Genomic DNA, 23403 nt, shown 5'->3' with positions numbered 1-23403 from the left:
TCTCGGGGAGATTTGGAGATTTCCATTCCCCGCTCTCATATATGCCCCGCTCCTCCCTTTCCCCTTTTGACTGATGCTCTGCAATTTCAGCGCAGCTGGCAGGGGTCAAGGGTGAGATCTAAGATGGGTTGTAACTGTAGAGCTTCAGAATTGCTGAAAGGAAAAGCCAGCATGCCGAGGAGTCGCCATTTCCGTTTGTCGTTATGACATAGTTCTGGGGAGTTACAGGCGGTTGAGGCTTGCTCGCTGGGAAGGTCTAAAGTCTTAGAGGTATTTTCAGCATCCAGGAAGCCTCTGCCTCGACTTCATCCACCAGATCCGAAGGTCTAGTTTCAGATGACTTAATTAGGGCGGGCTTTTTGATTCAAATAAAGTAGTGGCTGGAGAGATGCTATAATCCAGTTGGAAGTGTGAAATGGCGGCGTTTTATAGGAAATACCTATTGCCTCAGTTATGGGAAACATGATATCTTACAGCTGGCAGCGCATCCTAATGACCCTGGACCTCCCTCCCCTCTCCCCTCAGGGAGTGCAGAGCTCTGTGAGCAGCTTTCTCACCCTGGAACCTCTTGCCTCTCCTTCCTCCACAAAGCCCGCTGTCCCAGTCGTCACTCTGGACATCTGCAGAGCCTCAGGTGTTCCGACCGGGCAGCTGGTGGCCGCAGCACAGGCTGGCAGGGCGATCTTTCATTCCGAGCAGAGAGGCCTCAGTGTCTTTTTGAATGATGCGTCTCCATTTAGAGGTGGTGCCAGGGCCCCTTTTGTGCCCGAGGGCTGAATTAGCACCGTCCCCCGGGGCTTTAGGGGCAGGGCGGTGTCATAGGAAGCGCACTGTCGAGCAACCAGACACGCACGCATGTGCCATCATCTGGGCTGGGGCCTGGAAGTCCCTGTTCCTCCCTGAGCTTCCAGGGCTACGTCTGTGAACCCAGAGTTTTAGGTAAGGAGCCCTTGTCGTGTGGGGAGAATTCAGCCAGCAGGATGGCAGGCGCGTTAGCAAATGCTTCAGCCCCTCGCTGCCTCTGTGTGAAATTGACTGCAGGAGGGATGCGTGATGGGGGCGTGCAGGGCTGGGGGCCGGGAAGCGTCTCCTTCCCTGCACACCTTGCCTGGGTTTCGCTTCCTCGCCGGGTCTTTGGGGACCCAGGGGCGGCACGTGGCCTGTCTCCCTGCCTGGTGGAGGGGGACTGTGAACTCATGTAGCCAGACGTCTCCCCTCCCCCTGCCCAACGGAGAGGCTTGCACTGCAGCAGGGTCTTGTCACCTCTGGAAGGAGATAGAACTGGTTGGGGTGAAATTTGTTGCTTCCTCCCAGCGGTGTGGGCTGCGTTCATCTACCTCACCGGTGACACGAGCGTAAAGCCTGTTGTTTCAACGAGACCATGTTTATACGTTCAGCCTTCCTTTCCTTTCCCCTTTGTTTGTGTTCCTTCTTCTGATTAGAAGGAAAACTCATTCATGAATAAAGATACACTGCACCTTTATGGTAAGGAAGAGAACTCAGCTCATTAGAGCTTTCTGAGTTTGTGCCTAAGATGAGGAACCCTGCTTTCTTCCTTGTAAACGCAGAATTAGCTCTCCATGTACCCAGCCAGTCCAGTGCTCTTACTTCCTGTTTATTGCTGTTGTGGGGCAGAATCTTTTCTTAAAATTCCATTTACCTAGATTTTCTTAAAATTCCATTTATCCAGCATTATCAGATGAAATATGCAGTGTCTTCTGTTTAATTTTACTTCACCTTCACTAGTTAGGTTTTCTTTTCCCTCTGACTCTTAATTCCCACCTCGATGTGCTTCCCTTCAGCCCAGAGTCCCCGTGCATGAAGAAGACAGGATCGTGTCCGTCACCCGCTCAGACCAAGGCAGCCACTGATCTGCTTTCTGTTAGTGCAGATTAGTTTTGCTGGTTTTAGAATTTCTTAAAAATGGGATCATACAAGTATGCCTCTTGTGTGTCTGGCTTCTTTCTCTTAGATTCCTTTTTGAGATTCCTCTGAGTTATGCATTGGATAGTTTGTTTCTTTTTATTGCTAAGAAATATTCCATTGTATGAATACTTTGTAATTTGTTACCAGTATGTTTGTTACTGGCTCTTTAGGTTGTGTGCAGTTTTGGGCTATGATGAGTAAAGCTGCTGATGTTTTTTGTGTGGACATGCGCAGTAATTTCTCCTGGGTAGATATCTGGCAGGGGAATTACTGGATCACATAGTAAACGTCCATTTAACTTTATAAGAAACTGCCAACTTTCCTGAAGTTGTACCTCGTGGACTCCCAACAGGAGAGTGCGGATTCTGCTGCCCAGGCTTGATATGAGCAGTGCTTCCAATTCCCGCCATTCTGGTGGATATACAGGGGTACCTCGTGATTTCAATTTGCATCAACCTGATGATTAATGATGTTAGCATCTTCTTATGTGCGTATGGGCCATTTGTGTCTTTTTTTGTGTGTGAAATATATTTAGCTCCTTTGCTTGATTCTTCAGGCAAAGAATTAGATTGTTTATCTGTATACATTCTCAGAATTGCAAGTATGTGTTGATATAGGTGCTCTGTCAGCCACGTGCATTGCAAATACGATTTCTCTCAAAAAGTCCAATTTATTAATTGTTTTCTTTTACGTGAGTATTTTTGGTGTCCTGAGAAATCTTGGCCTACTCCAAAGTCATAAATAATTTCTCCTCTGTTTTCTGCTAGGCATTTGAAGTTTTACTTCTTATGTTTACGTCTCTGGTCCGCTGGAGTTAATTTTTGTGTATGGTGTGATGCACGGGGTGAGTTCAGTTTTTCCCACGTTGGGATCCACTCCTTGAGCACTATTTCTTCCAAGACTGTCCTCTCCTGTTGAATTGGCCTCTTCGTCAGCAGTCATTTGGCCGCTTGTGTGGGGATTTCTTTCAGGACTTTGTTCTGTTCCGCTCCTCTGTCCTGACGCCGAACCACACTGGTTGGTTATTGTAGGTTGTACTGAGCCTTGAAACTAGGTGATTTGGGTTCTCCAACATTGTTCTTTTTTCTCCCCCAGCGTTTGGCTATTCTAATTTGTTTCATTTTCATGTATTTTAGAATCAGCCGGTCAATGCACTTTTGCAAAAAAAAGCTGCTGGGATCTTGACTGGCATTGTGTTGAGTCTATAGATTAATTTGGGGGGAGAATCTCTCAAATCAATGACTATGGTATCTCTCCTTTTGTTTAGATCTTCACTATATTTTTCCAGCAACGTTTCATGGTTGTCAGTTTATAGGCCTCTCACTTATTTTGTTAAAATTTATCCTTAAGTATTTCATGTATCTTAATGCTATTATTATAAGTAGTACTGGATTTACTTTTTCTTTCACTTTTCAGTTGTCCCTTGTTAGTGAGGAGTTTATTGTTTTATAGACAAATTGAAAAATAAGTAGACAGATGAGGGGCATTCCCTCTCCACTGAGTTGGTTTGGGAAGGCTTTGCAGAAGAGGTGGCATTTGGTCGCACCTAAAGAAATCTCGGTTGGTAGAGAAGGTGAGTGCCAGGGCGCGGGTGTTTCAGAAAAGCGCGCGCTAAGGTCAGGCGGGAACACGAGGAATGTTCTGAAAATGGGTGGTAGCTGGATCAGGCCACACCAAAACACGAAAGGTGGAATATGGCAGGTGATGAGTTTCTAAGGACGTTGGGGCCAGATTGACAAGGGGTTTACTGCTGGACAAGGTGAAAACTTTATTCAGTGGGTGCTTGGGAGCCCTTGTGTGTTTATGAGCCCAGGAAATAAGCCATTCTTTTTTTAAAATTTATTTATAAAAAATCATAGTAAATATATATAACAAAATTTACCATTTTAACCATCTTGAAATATATAGTTCAGTGGCGTTAAGTGTGTTCATGTTGTTGTGAGACCGTCACCACCATCCATCTCCAGGACTTTTCCATCTTACCCAGACTGAAACTCCGCACCCATTAAACGGTAACTCCCCATTCTCCCTCCCCCAGCCCCCGGCATCCACCATCCTACTTTCTGTCTCTAGGAGTTTGACTACTCTGGGGGCCTCATGTAAGTGGAGTCATACAGTATTTGTCCTTCTGTGACTGGCTTATTAACTTAGCATGATGTCCTCAAGGTTCATCCCTGTTGTAACATGTGTCAGAAGTTCCTTCCTTTTTAAGGCTGAATCATATTTCATGGTCTGGATAAAACACATTTCATTTACTCATTCATCTACTGATGGACACTCGTGTTGCTTCTACCTTTTGGCTGTTTTGCGTACAGAGCCGTTCTTAAAAGCAGAGGACCTCTGAGATGAAGTAGGGATTTGGAGCCAGAAACTCCAGATTTCACCTCCAGATTTCAATGTCTATTTCACCTAGTTTCAGGCATCATTTTCCCCAAAAACTCCAAATTTTTTTGACATAAAATTGTTGATGGGTGCTTTTTTCATAGTAGCCATCGTAATTTCTGGCTGTTTTTATTTGCATACTGTTTGTGTCTCTGACGTGAATATAAGATCATGTTTGTTTTGCTTATCATTGTATACCCCACAATTTATGCCCTCAGGTATTTTTGCGAGTTTTTTTTAGTAAATATTTTAAATATCTTACAATAAATAGAGCATCAATTTGCATTTTTCTTTTCCATCCTCCTATTGCTGTCATTCTCCATATCCTTTTTTTTAAAAATTAATTAATTAATTAATTTATTTATTTATTTATTTATGGCTGTGTTGGGTCTTCGTTCCTGTGCGAGGGCTTTCTCCAGTTGCGGCGAGCGGGGGCCACTCTTCATCGCGGTGCGCGGGCCTCTCACCATCGCGGCCTCTCTTGCTGCGGAGCACAGGCTCCAGACGCGCAGGCTCAGTAATTGTGGCTCACGGGCCCAGTCGCTCCGCGGCATGTGGGATCTTCCCAGGCCAGGGCTCGAACCCGTGTCCCCTGCATGGGCAGGCAGATTCTCAACCACTGCGCCACCAGGGAAGCCCCCCTTTTTTTTTTTTTTTTTAACATCTTTATTGGAGTATAATTGCTTTACAGTGGTATGTGAGTTTCTGTGTCAAGTCTTCTTACACCAGCCTAGGAATCAGGCTTCATGAATCAGGAAATCCGGTTCCTGTGGTGTTGTCAGGTTACACAGATTATTATGATTAATAAAAAACGTGTCCAGGTCTAGGTTTTGTCTTTTACTTTCTACAAAACAATAGCACGATATTTCTATTAGGGCTTGCATCATCCATCCCTGTATTAGTCTGACCTTTGAGAATCATGATAATTTCCGGAAAGAATTTGTGCTGTGGATTTTTATACCAGTGCCTTTGGGGACTTCCTGTTGGCTGTGTATAATCCAGAAGGGAAAAGAGTCTCAGGACTCAGAATGTACATGTACGCACCTACCTTTTTAGAGACACAGACTTTCCTTTAGGATATTGATAAAGCTTTTGAAGATTCAGAGTCAGTGCTGAAACCGAGCTGTGTTTGTCCTAAGTCCTGTTCAGAAACCTGACAAGTAGAGAAGAGACCTTATTTACTTTCTCTTTTCAGATTCAAATTAAACTAGCCTCGATTGAATGTCCCTGAACTCAGAGGCTTTTATTCACAGTGGCTTCTGGATTCTCCCGCGGCAGTCTTGCTGACACAGAACTGTGATTATGCCCAAGTTACAGACAAGGGCCCCAGGAGTCAAAGAAGCTTAGTGGTTTGTGCTCAAAGTCATCTGGTCACTCAAAGGGCGGTCATCTAGAGTTTGAAGGAATTTTAGATGTAGTCTAGCCGAGGGAAACTTTCCAGCCAGACAGCATCTACAGCTGTGCAGCTTTTCTGAGATTTCTCAGATCAACTTGTAGGCAGCCCATTTGGATTATCTGCGGAGGCTGTGGAAATATTTGGAAGAGTCTGCGTGAAGAGTCTTAACTGCAACCCTATAAGGGAAAATACTCAAGCGCTTTGCCTGAGTGTTGGCCACTTGGCTCAGTGCCGCAGCAGTCCTGCCCCTAAGCCTCTTCCGAGTGCTCTCCTGCGGTGTCTCTGCAACCTTAGCAGCACAGGGCCCTGACCAGGTGCTGGTCAAACTGAGACCGTGAACTAGTCAGAACCATTCTTTTACCGCTTTTGATGTGCACGCTCTAAGAATATCCCAGGAGACGCAGTTACTAACTGTGAGCGGGCGATCCATGGCATTTTTCTCTGCAACTTTCTCCCCAAAGCAAATCTCAGGAACTTTGTCTATTATGGAGATCCAGAAACAAGCAAGTGAATTAATTCACCAAACGCATACTGAGTGCCTCCTGTGTTCGAGCTTCCGTGTCAGGCAGTGTGCTCAGCGTTCTAGGTACAGAGAGAAGTCAAACGTGGTCCCCGACTTCAGCCTGCCTCGTGACGGGTGCAGGGAGGGAGGGACAGATTAACCCCTCGTTACAGCATGAGGTGAGAACGGCGATGCAGGTGGCCTAGAGTCTCCAAGGGTAACTAGGTAAGAGGTCACTGGTAAAAGACGTGTGTGGGGTGTGTTGGGGACGAGACGCACAGGGTTAAGTAAGGCACAGCGCAGAGAGCCGCAGTGCGAGCCGAGGTCCAGGGCAAAAGCAAGGCTGGTGTGTGTGGGAAACCGAGTCGTTCAGAAGAGCTGCGGGTGGGAGGTGGAAAGAGGGGTCTAGAAAAATAAGCAAGGGCGAGTTAAGATTCTGCCACAAGGTCAGGAGAAGTCACTGAAAAGAAGAATGAATGTAGGAGTCAGGGCAATTTTCTGAGGCGCCTCCAGCGTAGCCAGTGGTCCTCAGTGAGAGGGATGAGATGGGATTTTATGAAACCAGTTCTCCAGGGTCCTGACCCTGGACCCAGCCTCTGGAGACAGTCAGCATAAAGGGCAGGTGCATGGCAGGCCAGGGATTTTCCGTTGGCCCCAGGAGTTTATGGGATGCACTGTCTGTGTGAGTTCTGTGCAGGGCGGGTGGAGGAGACGCCGTCCGTAATTCGGTCCTTATTCTAGATGCTCAGTCTTTTATTTTCTTATAGTCTCATCAGTCAGTCTTGTCTTTTACATCTGAGTTTGAGTCAGAGTTAGAAAATCTTTTCCCATACCAAGGTTACAAAGGAGTTCACCTACTCTTTTTTCTAGGACTGGAATGGTTTCATTTACATTCTCAGGTATCTTTGGTGTTTTCTTCTGGTGTAAGATGTACTTAATTTTATCTTTTTCTTTTTTTCCCCCCCAAATGGCTACCAGTTGTCCGGACCCCAATCATCAAGAGGTCCATCTTTTCCCCACTGATTTGAGATACTAGCTTTATCATAGGCTATATTTCTATATGTATTTGGGTCTATATCTGGGCTTTCTATTCTATACTATTAATCTTACTGGGAATTTATGTATTAATATAACACCATTTAAATGATAGAACCTTTATATTATGTTTTAATGGGGGATATGGCTGGATCCTTTTCATTGTTCTTAGGCATCCCTTATTTTTCCCTATGAACCTTTTAGAATCAATTCATCTAGTTCGAGACACAAAGCAAAACAAAATTTGTTATATATTTATTGGACTTGCATTAGATTTAGCTGTTACCTCGGAAAGAGTGACATCTTTTGGATGTTAAGTTGTTCTGTTCAAAGGCAAGGGGTACTTTCCGTTTGTTCAACTTTCCTTCTCTGTCTTTCAGGAGTGTTTTAAAATTTTTCTTCTGTAAGTTTTACATGTTTCTTGCTAAATTATTTTAAGTATTTCACTTTCTTAATTGCTTTTTTAAATGGAATTTTCTCTTCCATTTATACCTTCTGTTTATTGTTTGGTATAAAAATCACGTGCAAAAGCAATAGTTTTTATATATCCTACTTTATTAACATTTTTTTGGTAGTAGTTTTATCATTGATTCTCTTGGGTTTTCTAGGTATACTTTCACATCAGCTGCACATAGAGATAATTTTATTCTTTTCTATTCTGAAGTTTCTAATTGCATTGGCTAATACTTCCAGTGCAGTGTTAGAAGTGGTGGGGAAATGGGCTTCCCTGACTTGTTTGCGACCTTACTGGGAATGCCCGCAGTGTTCCCTCATTAAGTAAGATGCAGTTTTTGTTTTATGTTAATGTCTTAGTCTGTTTGGGCTGCTGTAACAAAATACCACAGACAGGGTGGCTTGTAGACAACAGAAGTGCATTTCTCACGGTTCTGGAGGCTGGATGTCCAAGGTCAGGGTGCCAGCGTGGTCCAAGTTTTGTTGAAGGCCCTCTTCTAGGTTGCAGACGACTGTCTTTTCGTTGTGTCCTCACATGGTAGAAGGGATGAGAGCGCTTTCTTGGGCCTCTTTTGTAAGGACACTGATCCTGGTCATGGGGGCTGCACCCTCATGACCTGGTCACCTCGCAAAGGCCCCCCCCCCTCCTCACACCATCACACTGGGGGTTGGGATTCAACAGAATGGCAGAGGGGATGCAAGCACTCAGCCTATAACAGTTAGTGCACGTATTTCATCAAACTAAAGTACATATCAGTTCCCATTGTGTTGACTTAAACAAATCAGGAATGGGTACTGAATTTTCTTGAAGGCTTTTTCATCATCTGTGGATGATGAGAATCATATGATCTTCCTGTTAGATCTATTAATATGGTGAATATATATTAGTAGATCTTGTAATGTGGAGTCATCCTTGCATTCCTGGAATGAATTTCATTTGGTCATGTGTGCTATTAAGGTATTGTGTTGGTTTCTGTTTGCTAATATTTTATTTAGGAGTTTTGCATTGACATAAGTAAGATTGGTCTTTGGTTTTCTTTTTTGTGCTATCTCTACTAGGTTTAGGCATCATTATTTTTTTTTAATGATTTTTTTCCTCCATATTTTAAATTTATTTATTTATTTATTTATTTTTGGTTGTGTTGTGTCTTCGTTTCTGTGAGGGCTTTCTCTAGTTGTGGCAAGCGGGGGCCACTCTTCATCGCGGTGCGCGGGCCTCTCACTATCGCGGCCTCTCCTGTTGCGGAGCACAGGCTCCAGACGCGCAGGCTCAGTAGTTGTGGCTCACGGGCCTAGTTGCTCCGCGGCATGTGGGATCCTCCCAGACCAGGGCTCGAACCCGCGTCCCCCGCATCAGCAGGCAGACTCTCAACCACTGCACCACCAGGGAAGCCCATAGGCATCATTTTCATACCTACTCCTAAAAAAGAAAGAATTGGAAAGTTGTTTATCTGTTTCCATCTTCTGGAACAATTCACGTATTTTTTTTTTTTTAATTAATTAATTTTTGGCTGTGTTGGGTCTTCGTTTCTGTGCGAGGGCTTTCTCTAGTTGCGGCGAGCGGGGGCCACTCTTCATCGCGGTGCGCGGGCCTCTCACTATTGCGGCCTCTCTTGTTGCGGAGCACAGGCTCCAGACGCGCAGGCTCAGTAGCTGTGGCTCACGGGCCTAGTCGCTCCGCAGCATGTGGGATCCTCCCAGACCAGGGCTCGAACCCGTGTCCCCTGCATTAGCAGGCAGATTCTCAACCACTGCGCCACCAGGGAAGCCCACAATTTATGTATTGATAGTAGTCTTGATGTTTAAGGTTTGGTACAATCCCCCTGTAAAACCATCTGGGTCTGGTACTTTTTTTGTGAGGACAATTCTTTGATACCTTTCTTTGCTTTCTCTGTGTAAGCTTTCTGTAATTTGGTAAATACAGTTTGGTAAATTACATTCTTTTCTGTGAAATTGTCTATTTCACCTAGTTTCAAATGTATTTGCGTAGAGTTGTACAGAACAGTCTTTCATGGCTTTTCTTAAGGCGGAGGTAGGCATTTAAGGACTTCCTAGTTTTAGAAGACAAGAAGTCATGGGTCTTGTCCACTTGCTGTGTTTGTGGATCCTAAGGCTTAAAGTTCTAATAAGATGAGCATATGCTATAATAATGGTAATAGCTACCATTTGTGAAATGCTTGCCTCTGTATGGATATCAGCTCATTTTAGCCTCGTTACAATCCTGAGATACCTAATGATCATCTCATTATAAGGATGACATAATTTGGGGGAGTTACCCATTTTTCCAAAACAGAAATAGACTCACAGACAGAGAAAACAAACTTATGGTTACCAAAGGGGAAAAGGAGGGGGGAGGGATAAATTAGTAGTTTGGGGATTAAAATGTGTACACTACTATATGTAAAATAGATAACCAACAAGGACCCACTGTATAGCACAGGGAACTATATATAATCTACATTTCAATAAAAATTTTTTAAAAATGGCCATAGCCACTCACCAGGCCAGCGTTATCTCAACGTAATTCATGGAGTGATTATCATGAAGTAGTCAAAGCAGGGCCTTTGGAGTCAGAACTGCATTCAGATTCGTTCTGTTACGTTCCAGCCCTGTGCCTGTGAGCATATGATTACCTGGAGAGGCTCAGCCACTTATTTGCTTAGCAACCTTAGGTAACCTCTCTGAGCCTCAGTTTCTTCACCTGTAAAATGGGGATAAGACCAGTTTCTACCTCCTGAGGTCTACCTCATGAAGTCATACGTGTAAAGGGACTAGAAGTGTCCCATGCCTGTGATTGCCACGTAAACATTTGCTTAAAGAAAAGCAAACAAACGGGCCGTGGCTTCTAATTCCCCCGTGTAGGGGGCCCATCACGTCTTTGCAGCATTATTGTGAGAATTAAATAAAGTGTCATGTGTAGATGCCTAGGATGATGCCTTTCACACAACAGGTTCTCAGAAAATATTAGTTCTCTTACTTTATTAATTTGCTCATCAGAAATCCTTGCATGCTTTCTACGTGGCTTGTACCGCTAGGCTGCTATAAGGTACTCGGAGACAAGCAAAGCATAAAGCCTACTCTTAACCAGCTGATGAGCTATATTGAGAAAAAAAAAACAACAAACCTTAAGGTCGCTCAGTACCCGGTTATCAGTACAGCTGGTAAGAGACAAAAGAATTCAGTAACTGGGGAGGATTTGATTTGGGAGGAGCTTGTGGAAGATGTTGAATTAGAGAAGGCTAGGAGAGAGGGGATGTGAGTTTAGGTGTTTGAAGGGCCTGCTGAGGGTAAAATGTGGTTTGTTTAGTCCATGCAGGTCCTAGAAAGGAGGAACTTTTCTAACAACTGCATCTCTCTGATTTGGGGATGTTTTGCTTTCTGAGGTGCAAAGAGCTTTGCTTTGACAATCTTTTGGGTGCAGTTTCAGGTGAAAAGAAAACCACACAGTAGCTTAATAAACAATGAAGTGAAAATTCATTAGAAGGATGCAGATACCTCAGGGAATTCAGTGCAGCCCAGGTTCACAGGTAACCGAGACAAGTCCAGGAAGGTCTCAGGAACCCATCCAGTGCCCTGTCTGTGCGGCACTTCCTCTCTCTTGCCTCTGAGCATCTGAGGGTGTTAACTTCATTCTTTCTTCCTCTATTAATGACTTTCACCCGCTGGCACATACGTGGCGAAACATGGCAGCTCCGTAGCTCCTGAGTTTACTGGTCTTCAGTTCAAGAGATCGCAACTGACTACGAGTTCCTGTCCCAGGCAATATATACAGGAAGGAGACTCTGATGGACCAGTTTGGGTTAAGGTGGTCCTATTATGACCTGGGAGCAGGAGGTGGCCTGCAGGGCCCGGTGGTGTAGACGTAGCTGGCGGGAGTCCAGCTTGTAGCTGAGGGTGCTGCTCTCTGAGGACCATGGGCTGGGCAGGAACCTGACTGTGGTTATGATAAACTCCCAGCCCAGAGGGGTCTGCATAACATCCCCGATGGGAGCTCTGTAAGGGAGGCTCAGGTTGAAGACGAGATAGGACAGGTGCATGCAGTCTTTGGTCCTCTTCAGATATTTTGATGCTGCTAGGTGAAACCCAAGTGAAATCCTGCAGGATAAATATGATTTGGCTACACGCAAGCGAAGCATTTTTGATAAGAGTATACGAATGGGGATGGAGAATGGGTTCTGGAAGTTTAACATAGACCCATAGCATTTTTAACGTTTTTGCTTATAGCTTTTAGCAGCCCTTCCATTTTTGGACAAGGTTGATTTTGTTTTTATTGTGGTAAAATATACATAAAATTTACCATTTTAAACCTTTTTGAGTATACAGTTCAGTGTCATTAAGTACATTCACATCACCACCATCCGTCTCCAGAACTTTTATCGTCCCCAACTGCAACTCTGTCCCTGACAAACACTCACTCCCCATTCCCCGCCCTGCCCCAGCGCCTGGCACCTACCATTCTACTTTCTCTATGGGTTTGATGACTCTAGGGACCTCATAGAAGTGGAAGCATACAGTATTTGTCCTTTCGTGTCTGGCTTATTTCACTCAGCATAATGCCCTCAAGGTTCATCCATGGTGTGGCATGTGTCAGGATTTTCTTCCTTTTTTAAGACTGAATAATATATCACTGTATGGATGGACCACATTTTATTTATCCATTCATCCATCAGTGGACATTTGGGTTGTTTCCACGTTTTGGCTATTATGAATAATACTAGCAGCCCATCATTTTTAAAGTATAGATGAGATCGTTTTCTACTTAGAATCATCAGGAAGTTGTTCTCCTGATGACAAAGACCTTAAAGACTAACTTAATCCAGCCCCTTCATTTCGTAGAGGGGAAATTAGGAAATTGCCCAATTAGGAAAAGTGAACAGCCTCGGACACACCTCGCCTACTCTGAACTCATTTGCCATTCCTCTGCCCACTCGTCTAAGATTATGAGAGCTTTGGTAGTTATAAAAGGGTGGCCTCAGTTAGGATCTTGTATTCTGGAGTGTGTTGTAGACTTGTGGAATTGTAAATTTGGGAAGAATTCCATAGACCAGTGGTTCTTGAACTTTTCTGCTTAGGACTTTTTGGTCTCAAAATATATATTGAGGACCCCCAAAGAGCTTTTATTTATGTGGTTGTATCTGTAGATAGTTATCATATTAGAATTTAAACCCGACAGATTTTTAAGATATGTATTAATATATGTACGAAAAGTAACTGCATTAGATACGTACTTGGAAAAGAGAAGGGTATTTTCGTGCCTTTTCAGAAAATTGTGAATAGCCTTTGATACTACACCAACACTTAACAAGTGGTAGTTTCTTAAGGTTAGTTGCAATGTGGAATCTGGCGCTGTATCAAAGAACACCTCATTTTCTGTTACATGAAGATATTTCAGCTTATTTTACACACATTAGATGGAGCTTTACCCACGTGTGCTTTTATGACATCATGGTTTCCTGAGTTGTGTAGAGCTTCCAAATGTCAACACACTGCTTTATGCACCAGGAGATCATGTACCTCAATGTCATTCCTGATCTCATTAGAAAAGTCTCTGTTGAGAAGCTGTCATGCTCCTAGTGGTGGATACACGTGTTCAAAAATTCTGTTTTCCCGTGGAAGCTCAAATTGTATCATTGGCAACAAATGCTGTCATTGTTTACCTGGACGTGATAAGCTTACTTTGTTCATTATTGAGAAAATGTCGGTCACATACTCAAGTCTGAATAATCGCGGTTTGTCTATCATTTCTTCTTTGGTGCTGCATGAAAAAAGTGGCTTCGTGTAACTCACAGCTCAGACAGTTGTACACGTGCTTCTTCTCTAGACGACCATGGTACTTGAGTCTGCAAGAGAAGTGCTTCATGCGTACTTCCCACCTCACCACACAGCACGTGATAAAGGTGTATCCTCCAGGGTTGAGATCTAATGAAACCAATGATTTTTACTGCTTCATCAAAGACACTCTTAAGTGAAAGTAGCATTTTAAAATTTTTATTTATTTACTTATTTTTACTGCTAGTGTGTAAGTGAAGGATACAGTATAGTATAGTTTGGTGTCACTGCTTTGATTTGCGCTAAGATGCCAGAAGTTTAACCACCCCTTCATTTACACCATTAGCTCAGGAAAAAGTGAATAATGTCATATATTATGAAAATAGTTTGACCTCGCAGACGCCCTGAAAGGGTGTTGGCATCACTCAGAGGTTCACATCATGGGGTAAAAATTGCTGACATCAGCCCCATAGTGCAGTCTTGTGGGTGTCAGAGGGGAAGTCTGCTGTAATCCCAGAAAGAAAAGACATGATGGAAGCCAGGACCTGAACTTATATCGAGGTCCTCCCCGGCACCCAGCATCATTGTTGTAACTGTGAAGTGCTCACTGTCTTCCTGGGGAGGGAGCCAGCCCTGCAAAAGCACAGAGTTGGGTGTTGAGTTCCTACGTCCTAGTAGTTATCTGAAGACTATTTGGCATTTTAAACTCCCGTCTCCTTCTTGACACTGAAATTTAATATCATGCAGTTGACAGCAGATGATGCTGTCAGGCTCTTGGGTCGTGACTCCATCTGTTGGCAGCGTGGCTTTGGGGCTTCTCCCAGCCGAACACCTCTGCCTCAGAGCAGAAGTGATGGAGGAGCACATTTGTCTAGAAGATATTGCGTGAATCTTTTAGACGCCCTGGTTTCAGCTAACTTGCGTTTCCTGTCGGAAAACAATATTCAACCATCAAGCTAAAAACGAAATGCTTTGAGTAAAATTTAGCATTCGTGTTTTGACATTTGCAAGTTGGTGCGTCTCATAGTACCTTTCCTCTCTCCTTTGTTTTCAGCAATGGAAGAGTTAATCGTTGAACTTCGTCTCTTTCTTGAACTCCTGGACCATGAATATCTAACCTCAACTGTCAGGGAGAAAAAGGCAGTTATCACAGACATCCTGCTGAGGATACAGGCATCCAAAGGTACGTCTCATTCAAACTGTTAGTCTTTCTTTTTCCAGGCTCTTTTTGCCTCTAAGCCATCTTTAATTCTCATCTTTCCAAAACACAGTCATGAATGAATGTATTCATTCATCAAGCTGTCATCGAAGGCCTTACTACGTGCCAGGTACTGTGTTAGTCTCTGGGTTTAGAAAGATAAAGCCTTTAAGGAGTTAGGCTTAAAGTAGGTGTGTTGGGCGGGTCCCTAAGGGCACCCCAGCACTGGGAGGTTCGCTAGCGGGACTCAGCATGGAGCTGTACTTTCTCATGCCTGGGATTCATCACAGAGGTAGTAAGGATACACAGCCAGATTATAAGGGGAAAAGACTCAGGCCAAGTCTGGAGGGGCCATGCACAGGCTCCTATGCTCCTCCTCCCACGAGGCTCATACAGATCCCACTCTTTCCTCAGCAACAAAAATGCAGCAGCCTGCGTGCAACGTTGCTGTTCAGGGAAGCTCGCTGGAGACTCAGTGCCCAAGGACTTTACTGGGGGCGGGTCACATAGGCACCCTCCGCCTGGCACGTACCAAAATCCCAGACTCTCAGCAAAGCCGGTTTATTAGTCAGGGTTCCCCAGAGAAAGAGAGCCGATAGGATAGAGGGATAGAGATAGAGATAAAGAGGAGATTTGTTGTAGGGATTGGCTTCTGTGATTACAGAGGCTCAGAAGTCCCACAGTCTGCCCTCTGCAAACTTGAGACTGAGGAAAGCCAGTTCTGTAATTCAGTTCGAGTCCAAAGGCCTGAGCGTCAGGGGGGGCTGATGGTGGAAGTCCTGGTCAGAGAACTAAGAACGCCAGCGTCCGAGGGCAGGAGAAGATGGGCGACTTGGCTCAAGCAGAGGGAGTGCACCCGCCCTTCCTCGGCCTGTTTGCTCTGTTCAGGTCCTCAACAGGTTGGATGACGCCCACCCACCCTGGGGAGGACCATCCCCTTCTGAGTTCAGCAGTGCAAATGCTAATCTCTTCCAGAAACATTCTCACAGATAACACCCAGAGATAACGTTCTACCAGCTCTCTGAGCATCCCTGAGCCCGGTCAGGTTGGCACACAGAATTCGCCATCACAGCAGGTGTTTGGCATGAGATCATGTTGTCTGCCCAAACAGTCTAGGGAGAGTAGACCAACCTGATCGATTAGGGCATGGTGGGAACACTTCTGAAAGCCACATTCCCAGATGCCAGCCCTTGTAAAGACAGCAGCCTCAGGCCTGCTGTGTTAACTCTTTTGTGCACAGTGGGTAAGACAGAATAGCAGGGAGAGGGCATCAGTGTTAAGAGAACACCCAAGAGGAGGGTCCAAACCAGTTTAGTGAGAGAGAGAGAGCGGCGGGGAGGGGCTGGGGGCAGTTCTCGGAGGATATGGTGTTAGGATCCTGACGGCTGGGTAGGAGATACCTGGAGGAGATGTAGAGGTTTATTGTAAACAGCTTCACTGAGATATAATTCACATACCATGCACTTCACCCATTTGAATGTACAATTCGTTGAGTTTTAGCATACGAAGCCTTGATTTGACATAGTTAGATTTGCATTCCAGAAAGCTCACCTTGTCAGTCTGGGCAGTGGGTTCAAAGATCTGGCTGCAGATTGAACGAGAGCTATGTGAGGCCGCGGGTGGATGGTGGGACCAATCCCTGAGGTAAGAGTGCAGGATGAAGACCATGTTTGAGGGGCAGTAGGATAGAGAGAACCAGTAGGATAGATAGAGACAGTGACAGAGATAGAGATAAAAGATAAAGACGGAGATGAAAGTCCACTTTGAAATGATGTTGCTGCTTCCCTGCCTGGACCCTTTCAGTATCTTCCGTTGCCCGTGGATCAACCCCAGGCCCCTTATGACGTGTGGTCACGCCTGTCTACTATACAGTCAAAGGGGCTTTGATTTCTGTCTCTGCCCGTTACCCAGTCTGTGACCTCGAGCAAGTTACTTAATCCCTCGATGCTTCAGCTTCCTCACCTGTAAGAAGGGCGGACAGTAGCACCTACCTCGGAGGGATGTTGTACGGATTGACGAGATCATATAAAACATTTCCAAGCAGTGCCTGATGCGTGGCAGACGCTCAGCAACTATTGACTGTTATTTCCTACTGTTGCTTTTACTAGTAGAAGTAGCATTTCTTTCGACCTCATCTCCTCTGCGTACACCTGTTTCCCAGTCACTTCAGACTAATGGTCTGAACACACTGCAGTTTGGGCCTCCTGCCTCTGGCGTTGCTGTTTGCGTTCCCTTAATTTCCCTTCCTCTCTTGCTCTGCCCAATGAGTTTCAACCCCTTTTCTCTCCATGCTTTGTTCTGGATGTTATTTTCCAATTCACTGATTTTTCTCTTCAGCTCTTTAATTTGCTTAAAACTCAGCCACTGATTGTTTGATGGTAGAGTTTCCATTTGTTCTTTTTCTTTCTTTCTTTTCTTTTTTTATTGTTTCCAGGCCTCTGCCAAAATTCCGGTCTTGTTGTCGCGTCCGCAGGTCAGGGTCTTTGTCTTTTCCCAGCCTGCAATGTCGTGCTTGACCTATCATAGGTGATCATTGTTGGGCGGTTATTTTTCTAGATCTAGAAAGGTGAGTCCTTGGCATGTAAAAAACACTGTGCCCAGGTTAAAGTAGTTTCCTCCTCTTTCCTGCCTTCACTGGTACAGTGCTCACCACGGTTTCTTAGAGTCCATTGTATGTATGTTTGTCTTCCCAACTTGAATATGATGCCCTGAGGGTATGAGCTTAATTATCAGTCTTGTCAACAATAAGCATGTCTGTTACAGCATCGGACCTTAGGAGGGTACTTGATGCAGATTTACTGATTCCCAGGAAAGCGTCTGCCCCCTTAGTACGTGGGTAAGTATCAATACTAACCTGAGTGGAAGTTCAGGAGAGGCAGCTCGCCTTTGAGAGGCTGCCTGGCGTTGGAAAGGATGTCGACTTTGGTGCCTGCTCCGTCATTTCTACCTGTCAGCGTTCCAATTAAGTACTTTAACCTTTTTTTTCAGCCATAGATCCTTCACCTGTAGAATGGAGAAGAAGAATACCTACCTTGCAGGATTGTTGTAAAGGATTAGAGAAAATAAATACGTATTTGCGATGTATTCAGTATGGGGCCAAGGAGGTGATAGCTGCAAGCGGTGCCATCTTTATCTTCCTTCTCCTCCTCATCCAGTTCTGTGGCTTTGGTTGGTACAGGTTTTGAAGTGAAAGATCATGCTACGAAGCCAGAGACCCCCAACAGCCTGCCGGCCCCTCCCCAGATGCCTCTGCCAGAGATCCCGCAGCCGTGGCTGGTGAGTTAAAGTCCCACCATCACAAGAATCACCAGATGCCTGTGTTACTTTTGGTTCCAGGGGCAGGTGATAAAAGCCCAATTCTGGAAGAAAGGAGGCCACGTTTTGCCCAAGGCACTCCTTTGAGTGTGTTTTTTGGATGCTAGTAATGGCCAAGTGGGAGGCTGTAAATGTAGCCTTCTCTTAGGAGGCTGATGGTTCTTTGAAAATTGCTGGAGCTACAGGTCCATGGAAATCTGTTCTTAAGTTGGATTTTAAAAAACTCAGATGATTTAGCAGGCAAAACAATGACAGTAGAGCCTAGGGACTTGCCCCTCTTTCTGGGTTAACTCTGAATTTGAATGCCTTAGCCTGAAACTTTAATGCTCATTGCTTCTTCTGGGATTAAATATTCTTTTTTTCCCCCCAAGAAGAAAAATATGTACATAGTCCAGGAATGTGTGTTTTATTTGATTTTCTGCATTCAAAATTGGTTTTGGAGTTCTTTTACTATTTTCGCAATCTGGGGATACTCAACGTATGCCATTTTTCATGGACCATTCAGCTTTTTCTGCCTTCTGCTATTTTCTAATTTGCTTACTCAGGGAAATTAGGCTTTTATTCAGAATTAGAGCAAAATCAGTTACTTAGCAACTCTCTTCCTAACATTTGCGTTCTCTATGAATCATCTGATTATCTCTCTACCAGGAAAGGAACTGCAGGAAAGCAGGGCCCCAGCACATGGCTGATGTCCAGTGGATACTCAGTAATTATCATTGTAAAGGGGACGGAAGGAAATCAGTGCTTACTGGGTCCCTACCACCTGTCACAGATCATGCTTGCTCTTTTTTCACTTAAAATTTCACTTAATCCTTACAACCTAACCTCAGGGAACCCCTAAAGTACCCCTAAACATGTGAATAGTGTGTATTTCCATTTTCCAGAAAAGGAAGTGTGGGTCCAGTGAAGATGTGATTGCTCAAGGGCAGTAAGAAAGGCAAAAATACAATTTTTTGTAACGTATTCTTTTGATTTCAAATCCAGCCTTTTCTCGGCAATACTATTTGGGGAGGCATGGCAGCAAAGCTGATGCCAGCATGACTCACCGATGGGAGAAGGTTTTCTTAGGAACCTAAGCCTGTTCCCAAGCTGGGCTCTGGGGAGGCCGCGGGGTCCAGGGTGTGGATGGGAGCACGGTTCCTGCGTCCAAGCACCGGCTCTGACACTTACTGTGTGAGTTCAGACTGTGGCTTTCACGTCTCTGTGCCTGAGATGCCTCATTCTGAAACGAGTGTAATAATAGTGCCCCCTTAGTGCGATTCTTGTGAAGATGAAAAGAGTCGATGGACCTCAAGTGCTTGGAATATATGCCTTGCATCTGTTAAGCCCCGCGCAAGAGCCAACTATTACTTTGTAGGGCTGTGCTTCTCAGACTTTTCGGGGAGCGCGTTAAAAATGGACATCATTCTGGTATGCTGGTAACGTGAATTATATTTTAGATATATTGAGTTAAAGAAGATGTATTAATAAAACCAATTTCATCAATTTCTATGGCTACTAGAAAAATTTAAATTACATATGTAGCTCACATTTGTAGCTTGCTTTATTTTTCTTTTGTTTTATACATTTAATCTCTCCACTGTGGAAAGCGTATTGAATGTATGATTTTTATACGCTGTTTTTATTTTTTTAACATTATGTATTATGTATTTTTCCTTCTTTATAAACTTATTTTTAATAATTGTTTTCCTTTTTAAAAAAATTCTTCCTGTTTCTTGTGGAAACTGTGACTCAATTATCGCTCTTTTTCATTGTCTCATTTGATGTTTTTAGATATAATACAGAATCACAGTATTAATCCTGTTTACTGATATATTGTTTGTCTACAAGATAAAGAACTAGATGTGAGAAATCAGTAGTCCACGAAGCTCCTGGTTTTTGTGCTCTGGTTTACTTTTATTTTTCTTTCTAAACTGACCTTATGATCTGTCTCAGTACGCTGTGTCTTGTATTTTATCAGCACAATGCAGGTTGGGAAAGGTGTCTCAAGACTGAAGGTGAAACGCAAACCTCTAGAAGCAGCCAGAACAGTAGTGATGGTTATAGGAATTTCATGGACTGTTCTTTAGTGGTACATGCAGTGCCATCCAGCCGGCCTGGACTAAAATGCTTGTCTTTGATGTGTCAGGCCAGGAGGAGTGAATCTCAGTTTCAATGCCAGTTTCAAACAAAGAGTACTCATTGGATGGTCAACGTTTTGTACCATCTTTGACCGTTGAATCGTCAATCCCTGTCTGTGGATTTTTCCTCGAATGCAGTCTGTGCTTCATCCACTATTTTCTCTCCCTCTTCTCTCCTTGTCTCCTGCCCATCTTTGGCTGCAGCGCGGCAAACTGCTGTGGTTTAAGGTGAACAAGAAGCCGTCCTACCAGTGGAGTTGGAACTGGTAGCTGGTTAATTAAAACTGTTGGTTAAAGTGAGGAATTCTAAAAGGGGTACCATGTGCTTTAAACATTTCAAATCTAAACCAGTCATTTTTGAGCAGGAGTTTGACCAGTGGGTAATTCCTCCCTACTGGTGCCTAAACATGGGTGTCGAGAGAGTTTTCCAAACTCAGCCTCTAAGCCAATGCTGTTTCTTGATATAAAACTCCCAAGACCTTGATGTAGGGCCAAGAGCTGTGTCCTTTGAGTGTGGGGCTACGGGCTGTCTTTTCTACATAATCCATACCTGTGATACAGGACTAATAATTCCCAGTTTTTGTTTCCTTAAAGTGGAGTTAAATTCAGACACTTGCGAAACGATCTGATTTTTAGAGTCCCTAGAATCTTACCCGGGCTGCTCTTCTTTTACAGCTGACTTGACCACTCCTAATTGAATAACTGTGTCTTTTCTTTTTTTGCAGTTTGTCTTGACTGAACCTTTCTAAAGCATCTCAGAGAATCATCGGCTCTCCTTTTGCACTTGTTTTTGCACTGATTTATTTATGTAGTAGCTAACCAAATAAAGTAAAATAAGTAATTATAAGTGTAAGAATTTAAAGAGCAAAGCTGACTGTTAGTGATTGTTCAGACTCAGCCGATGGCACTCTTTTGTAGGCGCTCTGGGGAGGAGCCCATTGGCCACGAACGGTTAGCATTTTGTGGATATCCGTCAGGGCATTTTACAGACAGAATGAAGAATATCTGTCAGCTCAGTGAGTCAGTGAAGTGGAGAGGGCTTAAGACAGCTCTGCTGTATTTTCCAGGTAGTTTATCAGGGAATTCGTTATTCAGCAAGTAGGCCTGTCGTTCAGTAAATTGCCTTTGGTGAGGTGGCTTCCGTCCAGTTGGTCATTCGCTGCTGGCGCGTTGACTTCCAGGAGAACTAGCTGGTAGTGGGCTAGAAGTGGGATTGGGTAGGAGGCTATGCCAGGCAGAGGGCGAACCACAAATTAAGGCACAGACCCGAGAAAGACCCCGATGGACTAGAGGATTACAAGCCCCTCTGTGTGGCTGAATAATAGGATTTGGATGAGTCGTCCGCGGATGAGGCCGGAACACGCTGCGGGGGTTAAACCTCGAGGGGCCCGTGGGCCTGCAGAGCAGTCCGGAACGGTCCTCAAGGCAACTGTGAATGACCGAAGGATTTGTTTTTAGTGTAAGACTTAGGATGCTCCAACCAGGTATTATTTCTTACTCATTGGAACCACGATTGCATTTTTTACTCTTTCATGGCATGTATTGAAGGAATACTGCCTTTTATCACAGCTATGTGGGTTACAATCTCTGAGAAATGAGTCCGCTTCTATCTTTTTATCCCTTTTAGTGCCGAGCAGTGCTTTATGCAGCTATTGTTAACTATCTCTTGGCATCCTTTTTTTTCCTGGACCCTCGAGAGGCGGGGCGGGAGGGCGGTGTCACACTGGCCGCTTTCCCAAGCACGCTCGGCACCCCTCACCCCCCATTTCGGGCCTGGCTCACCCCTGGCTGAGGGCCCTCACCCGGCTCTCTGCGGCGCTCTCAGGCATCAGCGCTCCCCTCTTGCTGGCTGACACCCAGGTGGGCCCCCCACACAGGTGTGGCAGAGACTGGACAGGTCTCTGTGCCCCGGTTGGCTGGTGAATTACACTCAGGTGGTAGCAGTAAAAGAAAAAAAAAAAGGGATCCAGTGGATCTCTAAAATGTGTCCATTTTGCATAACTGAAACTTTATACCCATTGATCAGCAATGCCTCATTTTGACATTCTCTTAATTAAACTGAACTTTAACCTTTTGAAGATGATGCTTGTTTCTCTCCTTCTTTGTGTTCCTCATATCACAAAGCAGAAGGTGCCGACGGCCGCTCAAGGTCAGGAGCCGCATCAAAAGGTCCGTCTTGTAACGTTGAAGATGCTTCTGTACAGGAAGGGAATAGTGCATGTTTCTCTTTTGCTCTTGGAGTCAATGCGGCTGCAGCCCAGGGTCCTGGGCGAACCGGCGACCCCTTCAGTGTGGCTGGTGGAGCTTGGGCCGGGCGGCGGGAGTGTGGGTGTGCGCTCTGTGGAATTCAGAACTTCCCTCGACCTTTGAGAGCGAGGTACGGTGTGCAGCGTGTTTACAGACCCATCCGGCTCCCTAGCTTTCCAGGGGAGATGGGAGCGGGCCAAAGTATGCATATGCATAATGAAAACATTTCCGGGAAGGGCTGTGCTTCTCAACAGATTTTTGTTTTTGCTTCACACCAAGAGTTCTGCAGCTATCAAAGGGACGGTACTTAGTTAGCATGCAGCCCGTGCTGAGGGAGTGTTTGCGAAGGCGGCCGGTTCATCCGGAAATGGGTCCCATCTGTGTTGACATTGGCCGCCGGGCCCCACCGCCCAGCCCACCAGCCGGCTCTGATCCAGACAGTCGGGAATTGTGCTTCTTGCCCTCCCCTCCTCCGCTTCAGAGGAACGGTGGGTCTAGGGACAGGGAGACTTCAAACCTTCCTGGCTGAGAGAAGAGAGTGAGGAGACCCCTTTGGGGGCTCTATATGATCTGTATGATACCCCATCAAGGCATTTTCTATTTTTATTTGATCGTTTAAACGGCAGAGGGTTGCACCGTGTTTAGATGGGGTAGAAGACGCAATTTAGTGTTTTGCTATTTTAAGGCTAGACCTTATGTAAATGTGATGCCTTATTATACCAGCAGATAACAGCAAGGTCGTTTTTTAAAAAATATTTATTTATTTATTTAGGCCGCGCCAGGTCTTAGTTGCAGCATGCGGGATCTTTAGTTGCGGCATGTGGGATCTTTAGTTGCAGCCTGTGGACTTCTTAGTTTCGGCACGCGGACTCTTAGTTGCAGCACACAGACTCCTTAGTTGCGGCACGCACGTGGGATCTAGTTCCCCGACTAAGGATCGAACCCAGACCCCTTGCACTGGGAGTGCAGAGTCTTACCCACTGGACCACCAGGGAAGTCCCAGGTCGTTTTTTTTTACTGTGGTAAAATACACATAACACAGACTTTATCATTTTAACCA

General features: G+C 44.8%; 1 protein-coding gene across 1 annotated transcript in view; it reads left to right on the top strand.

Annotated features, from left to right (window-relative positions):
• Positions 1-23403, top strand: part of AFAP1 (actin filament associated protein 1) — a 151713-nt gene that overhangs the window by 42721 nt on the left and 85589 nt on the right. The window contains exons 2-3 of the mRNA XM_068543488.1: positions 14518-14646; positions 17840-17937. Coding sequence (XP_068399589.1) covers positions 14520-14646; positions 17840-17937 — 225 coding nt within the window. The 5' untranslated portion in view covers positions 14518-14519. The remainder of the gene's footprint in view (positions 1-14517; positions 14647-17839; positions 17938-23403) is intronic.

This window comes from Eschrichtius robustus, chromosome 4 (assembly GCF_028021215.1).
Source record: "Eschrichtius robustus isolate mEscRob2 chromosome 4, mEscRob2.pri, whole genome shotgun sequence".
NCBI classification, from domain to species: domain Eukaryota; kingdom Metazoa; phylum Chordata; class Mammalia; order Artiodactyla; family Eschrichtiidae; genus Eschrichtius; species Eschrichtius robustus.
This window is presented reverse-complemented; position numbering and strand designations above follow the sequence as displayed.